At 57.1% G+C, this 9,695-nt stretch overlaps 1 protein-coding gene across 1 annotated transcript; it reads left to right on the forward strand.

Moving 5' to 3' along the window:
* Nucleotides 1-462: 462 nt before the first annotated feature.
* On the forward strand, nt 463-8,749 carry LOC117997405 (RNA helicase Mov10l1-like). Its single transcript, XM_034985955.1, has 5 exons — nt 463-633; nt 1,315-1,436; nt 2,555-2,654; nt 3,588-3,752; nt 8,124-8,749. Exons 1-5 carry the CDS (start codon nt 463-465, stop codon nt 8,457-8,459), a joined length of 894 nt encoding a protein of 297 aa, XP_034841846.1. The 3' UTR covers nt 8,460-8,749.
* Nucleotides 8,750-9,695: the final 946 nt, after the last annotated feature.

Here is a 9,695-nt window from a genome sequence, read left to right on the forward strand (position 1 = left end):
AGGGTCCTGGAGGTCTGGGGGGGTAGGTGGAGGTAGGTCAGCATCCTGAAGGTCTGGGTGACGTAGGTTAGGGTCCTGGAGATCTGGGGGGGTAAGTTAGGGTCCTGGAGGTCTGGGGGGGTAGGTCAGGGTCCTGGAGGTCTGGGGGGGGTAGGTCAGGGTCCTGGAGGTCTGGGGGGGGTAGGTCAGGGTCCTGGAGGTCTGGGGGGCGGTAGGTCAGGGTCCTGGAGGTCTGGGGGGCGGTAGGTTAGGGTCCTGGAGGTTTGGGGGAGTAGGTTAGGGTCCTGGAGAACAGAGAACTCTCACCCCCTCTCGTGTCTTGTTGGCACGTGCACGTGAGGGGCAGAACCATCCCTGCATGTGTCAGTGGCCAGGCCTCAGGCACAGAAGGGGCGGGCGTGAGCCCACGTGTCCACGCCCGCATGGTGAGCGCGAGCACTTGACAGGTTGACATTTATCCCCATGTGTCCTGTGTCCTGGTTGAAGGTGTACTACGCTTTGCCGGACAGTCGGATATTGGTCTGTGCGCCCTCCAACAGTGCGGCCGACCTCGTGTGTCTGCGGCTGCATGAGAGCCAGGTGCTGCGGCCCGGCGCCATGGTCCGTGTAAACGCCACCTGCAGGTTTGAGGAGGTGAGCCGTCAACAGCCAGCTGGGATAGAAAAGTCCTGCCCACCCCCGCCTAGCTTTAACTACATTCTCCTTCCTCTGTGAGACGGGCATTCTCAGTGGTTTTTTGTCAGAGCGGGGGAGGGGCAGAGGTAGGGAGAGAATTGGAAGCAGACTCCGTGCCCGGTGCTGAGCCCGATGCGGGGCTCGATGTCAGAACCGTGAGATCATGACCCGAGCCGAAATCAGGAGTCGGAGGCTTAGCTGACTGAGCCACCCAGGCTCCCCTGGCATTCTCCGCTTTATTAAATCCTGGCGCTCCTCCCCTATTTACACCGAAATGTGTTGTTCTTTCTGGGTTCTGTTTTATTGATTTATCTGTAAATACCTCTTTAGGAGAATTAGAAGTTCTTGGTTTGGTTAACAAAAGAAACTGAATCTAGGAAATGTATACAGTTGTCTGGGGGAAGGATCTGCAGGATTTTGTGTTCTGGTCATGGCCGTAGAGTCTGCAGAATGTGGACGAAGTTGACAGGAAAATGTAAAATATTCTAGTTCAAGAAAACAGTCTTAAGTCATTACTTAGTCATAACTAAGAAGTGGGAGTAGGACGTTATCTTTTAGAATGCTTTTCAGCTTTGTGACTGTGTCCAATTTAAAGAAACAATGTTTTGAGAAGTAAGCTGGCCCCATCCTCCCTTCCAGACAGTCACTGACGCCATCAAGCAGTACTGCAAAGATGGGGAAGATATATGGAAGGCCTCGCGCTTCAGGATCATCATCACGACGTGCAGCAGTGCGGGGCTGTTTTACCAGATAGGAGTGAGGTAGGCACGGCACGGCTCGGGGTGCTGGGGCCCACAGAAATAGTGTCTCTGTCCTCATGGAGCTTCCGTGTGGGGCAGGATACGAGAACATGGGCTGGGGGGAGGGAAGACCCCAGAGGATGAGGAAGGAGCCCACAGCAGCAGCTGGGAGGCCGACGGGCAGCTGGGGCTGCACAAAGCTGAGAAGGTGTAAACACGGAACAATGTGGACTCATGAAAATAACTAAATAACTGACTTATTAAAAATTGAGAAGTGCTTATATTCTAAGAAAGATACATAGTGTGGAGTTTCTTCAGCAGGAATTGGGACATGAGGTAGGAAAGGAAGATGGAAGCATGCGATTTCCTCATCTTCCATACGGAGGGATCTGGGGGTGTCGTGGTAGGGTTGTAACCTGACTCCTGGTGGAAAGACAAAAGGTGGGGACCCAGAGCTGCTTCACTGCACACCAGCGGGCTCTGATGGGGTCCCTGTCGGGCTCAGTCCAGAGTTTGTCCTGTCACCAGCAGTTCTGGGGCTTCCGGCACGGTGTCCCTGCGGCAGATCTTTTCTCTGGGCTTCCAGTGGGGCAGGGGCTGCCCGGGGCCCAGAGCACATGCTCAGCACTCTCTCCTGGACCCCTGGGGGTCTGGAGCACTGGGGTATCGTCCTAGCTCAGAGCATGCTGGAGAGCACAAGTCAGGGAGGGTAGCAACCACCATGTGGGGGCGTCGCTCAGCTTGACCAGCTCACCCTGTTCTCACATCTGCCATGTTGGGGAAACTGAGGCACTGAGGCACAGAGGCAGTGCCGCCTGCCCAGGATCACTTGGTTTGTGGGCAGTGGAGCTGTGTTCCAGCCGGGCCTCAAACAGGTGTGGGGAGCATCTGCTCTGATGTGAGTCTCATTAGTTTGCTCATTCCCACCCCTCATCCTGTTTGCCTCTGGATCCACGTAAACACCGACGTGTACAGAGCCCCAGGCGCTGGTGGCCTGGAGTTGGTCCAGACCAGGTGAGCCCCACCTTCCTGGGCCAGCCCGCCAGGTGCGGCTGCAGAAGTGGCCATGCAGTGTGTGTTGGCTGTTGCTTGCCAAGACACTTGGACAGAAATGACCATGGAGAACATCTTTGGTCTAGAGTCGGACATTTTACACACGTGTTTGTGGACGAAGCAGGACAGGCGAGTGAGCCGGAATGCCTTATTCCACTGGGGCTGGTTTCAGATGCCAACGGCCAGGTAAGGCCTGTTTGCTATGTGGTCTCCTCCCATTTTTCCTGCACTGGTGGGTGCTCTGGACGCCCGACCTCAGTCTCTGCACAGGACAAGCCCAGGGTGACAGGCTCAGGTGCAGTGCCAAGGACCCTGAGGCTCTGAGGCGGGGGCCTTGTGTTTGGCCACATACTTCATTGCTTGTGCACAGGGAAGAAAGGGTTGCTCTGTCTTTGGATTCGCTTCTAAAACAGCACTAAGAGCTGTGCGGCAGGGCAGGGACATCCAGGCATTGCCCTGGCTCGCTGCCCAGGACCTGACCACTCTGCCCCCTTCCACTGCCCCTCGGTGCTCAGCCCAGTTAGCCGAGGCTGATGCTTTGGCTCTTTTCTTGCTCACACCTGCTGCCTCCTCCAGTACTCACCCTGGGACCGACCTGTTAGCCTGCTCTCTGCACCTGTATATACTCACCCGAGAAGGGACCTTTCCAGCTTCTCCTGGTCCCCCAGACACCTGCCTCCTCCCATCGCGATTGTCAGGTGCAGGGGCTGCACAGAGACAGAGCAGGGAGCAGACATAGTTTAGCTGCTGCATGGGCCGGGGGGTGACAGGGTGGGCGGGAAAAGGGCAGTGTCCAGGAGGAAGGGCAGAGTACTTCCAGAAGACTGGGGCAGAGGCTGCCCAGCCAGTTTGTTCCTTCACATCCCCCACTGCTCTTGTCTGAGTCTCTGCTCCCTCACTCAGGCAGCCATGCCGCCTCCCCGTCTTCTGCAGCTCAGGTGATTGTGGGGGCCCGCTGCCTCCCACCTTATACTCAGGGAGCCTCGGTTGGCCATCAGAGGGCGGGAGGCCAGGCCGTTGCATGCATGGTGCCCCCACACCTGTTTCCTGAGCCTCCCTGGGCTGTGGTGGTGAGTGTGGGTGACTGTTCTAGTGGGGCTGCCCGTCTGTGTGCCACAGATTGTCCTTGCCGGAGACCCCATGCAGCTCGGACCTGTCATTAAGTCCAGACTCGCCATGGCCTATGGGCTGAATGTGTCTATGTTGGAAAGACTGATGTCCCGGCCAGCGTATCTGAGGGACGAAGACGCTTTTGGTGCTTGTGGTGCCTACAACCCCTTGTTGGTAAGCACAGACTCCTCGTGGCCCCTGGCTCCTCGTGGAGTCCCACCGCGGTCCCTGTAGCAGCGGGCTCCGCTCCATGCGTGCACTGAGCCGCACCCCGGGGAGCAGAGGAGGCCGACAGCTCACAGTCCCCCTCCCATCTCAGAGGGGACTTTGGCCAGCACACCTGTCCCAGCCACTCAGACGGGCGCTTCACGGCCCCAGAGGGATCCACAGTTCCAGGCAGTCCCATCCAAGGCTGATGGTGGAGGTTCTGTGGGGCCAAACACAGTATGAGTGAAATCTGGATTAACGTGGGAAAATGGGAAAGAGCCCTGTAACTTCTCATCTGAAAGACAAGGCCACGTGTCCCCCTGTGGAGCTAGTCTGCTGGTTAACCTGCAGATTCCCTCAGCCCAACTGGGACTGCTCTGAGGGATGGGCCTTGCAGTCTGCAGTTTAGCCCACCGCCCCGCCTCCCAGCACACTGGAGCTCGGGAACCTTGGGTTGCTGGGATCGCTCATTAAGATGAGCCAAGTAGTGTGTTCTCGAATGCCTACGGCATGAAAACAAGGACAGTTCCTTCTAAACTTTAACAGTGAACAGAAACGAGATGCAGTGATGCTGCACAGATTTTCCTGGAAATGGCTTGAGACCCACGCCAGGCTGTTGGTCATCAGGGCTTTTACCCCCTGGAGAATAGAGAAGGCAGGAGAGCATGTGGGGGGTGGGGGTGCTGGGGAGCCCTGGACCTTCGGGAGGTACTGAGGACCGTGGCCCAGACTGGGCAGCAGAGAGCCCCATGCCTGTGGGAGACACCTCCGTGTCCCCAGCATTCATGTCCCCAAGGCTGACAGGCAGCTGGAGGAAGGGGAGGCCTCCAGCCAGGGTCGGATGGCAGAGCTGCCTCGGCCTGAGTACACTGCACCTCCTTTCTCCCCAGAGGCCCTTGAAGCTACAGCAAGTGTCTGGGGGCAGGGCTCTCTTCTGGCACCCTATAGGCTGACGGAAGGCCTGGCTTGAGGGAGGGAGAAGCTGAGATGCCAAATTGAGTTTGGGGTTTTGGTTAGCATCTTGGAGATTGGACACGCTGTAACAACTGAGTTGACGTTGGCTGCCATCAGGTAGCAGAAAAGTCCTGGGGCCTCCCGTGTCCTCCCCGCAGGAACAAGGGAGGGCGCCTTGTACTGAATGACACCCCGGGCCAGTCGGAGGCAGAACATAGGTGGTTCTTGCTCCCTGCACTGGTGACGTCACCGCAGCCCTCCACAAGGTCCCGGAGCTGGCTGTGGGTCCGGGGTATGTGCCCTTAGCCCCCGTGGCCTCACAGCCCAGGCGCCAATGGCTGCCTGCGGCCGAGCTGAGACAAGGCTTCGTGGGTTCATGTAAAGGCCAGGGCTGTGAGCCAGTGAGTGCAGAGTGAAGCGTGCAGCCCGGCACACAGCCAGCCCCCCTGCCCCCAAGGAAGACCATCTGAGCAGCCCCCTCTCCGTCTGTTTGCCTGACGTTCACGTCTTCTGTTGAAACACAGAGCTTTGAGCCTGCCCGCGGGTTCGGAGGAGCTGGCTCCGGAGCACTTTCTCCTCAGCAAACCCGTTGTTCTCAGGAGCTGGGCAGTCCGAATGCATCTTGCGGGGGAAGAGTTCTGTCAGGGACATGCAGTCCAGTCAGGTGGTGGGCATTAAAATCCCTGGGCTAGAGGAAATGTGTTTCATCCCTGGCGTCAGTGAGGAGCCCAGTGGCGGTTAGGGCACCCTGGTGGCCGGCGGGGAGACACCGAGCATGCGTCGGCCTCGCTGTCGGGCCCCAGCTGCAGCCCTCACCACTGCAGGGACCGCCAGGCATTGTGCAAAGCACATGGATGCTAGCAGGCCGCCTCCCCTCCCAGCAGCTGCCCTACCACCTGAGTTGCCCAGGAGCCTCCCCTCCATCTGTGCTGGACCAGGGCAAGTAGGGCAGTGACGGTGGATGGATGCACGGACGGTGCCTTTCTGGAGGCCGTGGTTGTGCCCAGGGACAGGGAAGTCACAAAAAGGGGGGGGGGTTGGGTCAGGAAGTCTTGAGCCAAACAAGACAAGGGGGTGGGGGCGGCAGCGGCGGGGAGCGGGGCGAGAAAGGCGAGTCAGACTGTAGAGCCTCAGCATTTTCCAACCTGCAGAGCAGGAAGCACCTGTCTAAGGGGAAGGGTACCTGCAGCTCCCTGGAGAATGCAACGGGCCCCCAGGGCCTACAGATGGGGGAGTGGGACAGAGCTCCCTCCCTGGGCACCAAGACCCCAATTCCAGCCTGTGGGATTCTGCCCGCGCCAGCTCTTCTGAGGTGACCCATCCAGGTGGCCCTGAGACAGCCAAGGCTGGATTCAGGGCCATGGTCAGGAGGATTTATCAAACTGACAGGGACACAGGATGGACAAAGGGTAGGTTCAGGCTGGAACAGGGACACGTGTGGCTCTCATCCCGCTGTGGAGTGAGAGGATTCACTCTCCGACATCCAGCAGACAGTGTGCCTGCAGCAGTGACTCCGGGGCTAGGAGCAGCCCTTCCTGGGCCTGGACTAATCCTGCTGGGGCCCCGTGGTACCGTCAGGGAGGCCCAGGGCAGTCTGAACACAGAGCAGTGTCCTTTGCTCAACCTGCCGAGAGCCTGGCTGCCAAGTCCCCCCAAGCACAAGCAGCTGCCGCCTCCCGGGCAGCACCCGCCTGCCCTCGGTCCAGTCCATGGCCACAGACTCGCCCTCCTCCATTGCCATCCCTTTTCCCTGACCATGGGATGGCATGGCCAGAGACCCTTTTCCGGGGGCTGGGGACACGGGTGAGGAAGGTAGGAGGATGCTTTTCAGGGTGCCTCCAAGACTGCAGGGCAGAGCGGGGCCTGGAGGTGGAAGCAGCCTGCAGAAGCTGAGGGGGGAGAGCCCAGAGAGGCGCACGGTGGCCTGCCGTCCTTGCAGCTGCCTCCTCGCCTGGCTGTAAGCCCTCCCTGTTCATCACCTGCTCCGTCAGGACCACCACCGGGCAGCTCAGCTCAGGCAGTCAGCCACTCCTCATCTTAGTCCCCCAGCCAAAGCCCCATGATCAAGCGGAGGCTGCATGTCCACCCAGAGCCAGCCCTGTCATCTGCTCCGGGTCACAGGTCACCTACAAATCAGGGCCTCTCTCTAAGACCTGCACCCTCCCTGGCTCTGAAAAGCCAAGACCTGCTGATGGCATGTACTTTTCTTGTAGGGGGTCCTTTTAAGTCATGCTCACCTGTTTACCCTCTTAGTGAAATTTGTATTTTCTTACAAGGTCTTAAAGGGAACAGTTTAGGGGCACCTGGGTGGCTCAGTCGTTAAGCGTCTGCCTTCGGCTCAGGTCATGATCCCAGGGTCCTGGGATTGAGCCCCGCATAGGGCTCCCTGCTCCACAAGAAGCCTGCTTCTCCCTCTCCCACTGTGCACGCACTTGCTTTCGCTCCCCCCCATTCTCTCTCTCTCTCTCTCCCTCCCTCCCTCCCTCCCTCTCTCTCTCTCTCTCTCTCTCTCTCTCTCTCTCTCGTAAAGTAGAATCCTAAAGCGGGGCACAGCAGGGGGGACAGAGGGACAGGCCCTGTCCTAAATCCTCTCAAGAAAGGGCTGCTCTGACCTGAGTGTCCACTGATAAATGAATGGATAAAGAAGCTGTGGTATATACACAATGGAGTATTACTCAGCCATCAAAAAGAGTGAAATCTTGCCATTTGCAATGACGTGGATGGATCTAGAGGGTATAATGCTAAGTGAAATAGTTAAAGACGAATACCGTATGATTTCACCCATATGTGGAATTTAAGAAACACAATGAAGAGACAAACGGCTCTTAAATACAGAGAACACACTGATGGTCACCAGAGGGGAGGAGGGTGGGGGATGGGGAAAACAGTGCCGGGGATGGAGAGTTCACGTATCCTGAGCAACGTGCAGAATTGCTGAATTGTTATATCGCACACCTGAAACCCATGTAACACTGTAGGTTGTATTTCGATTAAGAAACCAAATCTCTGGGGTGCCTGGGTGGCTCAGTCGTTAAGCGTCTGCCTTCGGCTCAGGGCCTGATCCCAGGGTCCTGGGATCGAGTCCCGCATCGGCCTCCCTGCTCAGCAGGAAGCCTGCTTCCCCCTCTCCCACTCCCCCTGCTTGGGTTCCCTCTCTCACTGTGTCTCTCTCTGTCAAATAAATAAATAAAATCTTTAAAAAAAAAAAGAAACCAAATCTCTTGTTCAGAAAGTCGTTGGAGGTGCAGGAGTTCTTCCTAGAAGGGGCACAGGGAGAGCTGGGGCTGTGATCTGAGGTGGGGCTCAGCATCTTTCTCCTGCACAGCAGCGCAGCATGCGTGTGCCGGCTCGGCCCTGGACCTGCCACCAGCCCTCTCCCTGCAGGTTACGAAGCTCGTGAAGAACTACAGGTCGCACCCAGCTCTGCTGGCACTGCCGTCCAGGCTGTTCTACCACAGAGAGCTGGAAGTCTGCGCGGACCCCAAGGGGGTGACCTCCCTGCTGGGCTGGGAAAAGTTACCAAAGAAAGGCTTCCCCCTCATCTTCCACGGCGTGAGGGTGAGTTGTGCACCGAGGGCGGTCCAGAAGGACGTGGCTCAGCTCCAGCGGCTGTTTGTGGGTTTATGCGTGTTCGTTGTGTATGTTTCACTCAGTTCAGTTGTCTGCGAAGCATTAACGGGTCGCTGGTGGGCTGATGGCCATGCTGGTGCTGAACGGTAAGAGCACTCGTGCCCTGCCAGACCGGCCTGTCAGCCACCCAGCTGTTCTGTATACAGAACAGACCCCAGAGGGTGCCAGCCACGTGGGCATCGGAGGGTGACACCGCAAAGGAGTTTACGGGGAGGGTATTAAAGATGTCGTGTAACAGTGGGAGGCTGGGTACCAGGAGCTCCCATGCCCACCAGGAGGCGCCACACACCTCAAGTGTCGATGAACGGATACGGAGTGGGGAGAGCCTCCGCCTCACTCACCATGGCCTCACCGGACGGGGGTCCCCCAGTAGGAAAGCGCTAGATGCTCAGTACCCCAAAAAACGACAAGTGTGCCCGAAAATCAGTTTGTATTGGAATTTGGTGGTTAGAACCAGAGTCATCTTTTGCATTAACCACCCCAGTTCTCATCCAGAACTGGGGCTGCACCCAGGCCCTGGGACAGGAGGAGCTAGTGCTGGGTGCCCCTGGGGTGGCGTCTGCCCTTTCCGCCACGCAGCCTGCGTTCGGGTGCGTGAGCCCCAGCGACAGCAGCGCTGGCTCGTACCTCCGGATTTGCCTGCCCCCTCAGAGGTGGATGGGGAGGTAGAGGCCATGTTCAGGTGTGGCTGTGGAGGGCCTGCCTTTTGGACAAAGGAGAATTCAAGGCAAGGGGGTCCTGTGGTGAGACCAGCAGCTCCCAACTTGGAACGCTCAGCACAGGCCTCTGTCGGCTGTGCCTTCTCCCGGCCTTGTGTCTGTTCTCCCTCCCTCCCTCTCTCCCTGCTCTATCCATCCTCAGAAGCTTCCCTGTATATCAGAAAAACAACTGAGAAGCTGCAGCAGGGGATCAGCGATCTCTGCCATTACCTAGAAGTCAGCCTAAGGCGAGGTAAGCAGCGTTCCTGCAGAGTCAGAAGGCTTAACCTGAGTGCACGAAGCGAGACAGGCACATGATGTCCGTGAACAGAGACCAGTGTTGTTCTGCCCATATTAATTCATACATTTAATGCAATCTACATAGAAGCCACAGTGGGTTTTTTCATGAGAGAGTGATTATAAATGTGCAAATGTGTTTTAAGTGTACAGAAAGTGTTTGTAGAAGAATGAGATACAAAGCCAGCTAGATAACATACTACAAACTATAGCAAATAAAAGCATCCTTTCATAGATTCAAAAAAAAACCCCATAGGTCAATGGAACAAAGTCCAGAAACATTTATTTATTTAGTAAGGATTTTTTAAGGGCCAATTGTGTCCCAGACTCC

This window comes from Mirounga leonina, unplaced genomic scaffold, assembly GCF_011800145.1.
Source record: "Mirounga leonina isolate KUSES-001 unplaced genomic scaffold, KU_Mleo_1.0 Mir_100757, whole genome shotgun sequence".
Lineage (NCBI taxonomy): Eukaryota > Metazoa > Chordata > Mammalia > Carnivora > Phocidae > Mirounga > Mirounga leonina.

Bases quoted from the DNA above. Each gene is read 5' to 3' on its own strand.
- LOC117997405 (XM_034985955.1), top strand. From the start codon at position 463: ATGTGTCCTGTGTCCTGGTTGAAGGTGTACTACGCTTTGCCGGACAGT. The intron at 2,655-3,587 runs GTAAGGCCTGTT...TGTGTGCCACAG, and splicing joins TTTCAGATGCCAACGGCCAG to ATTGTCCTTGCCGGAGACCC. The intron at 3,753-8,123 runs GTAAGCACAGAC...CTCTCCCTGCAG, and splicing joins GTGCCTACAACCCCTTGTTG to GTTACGAAGCTCGTGAAGAA.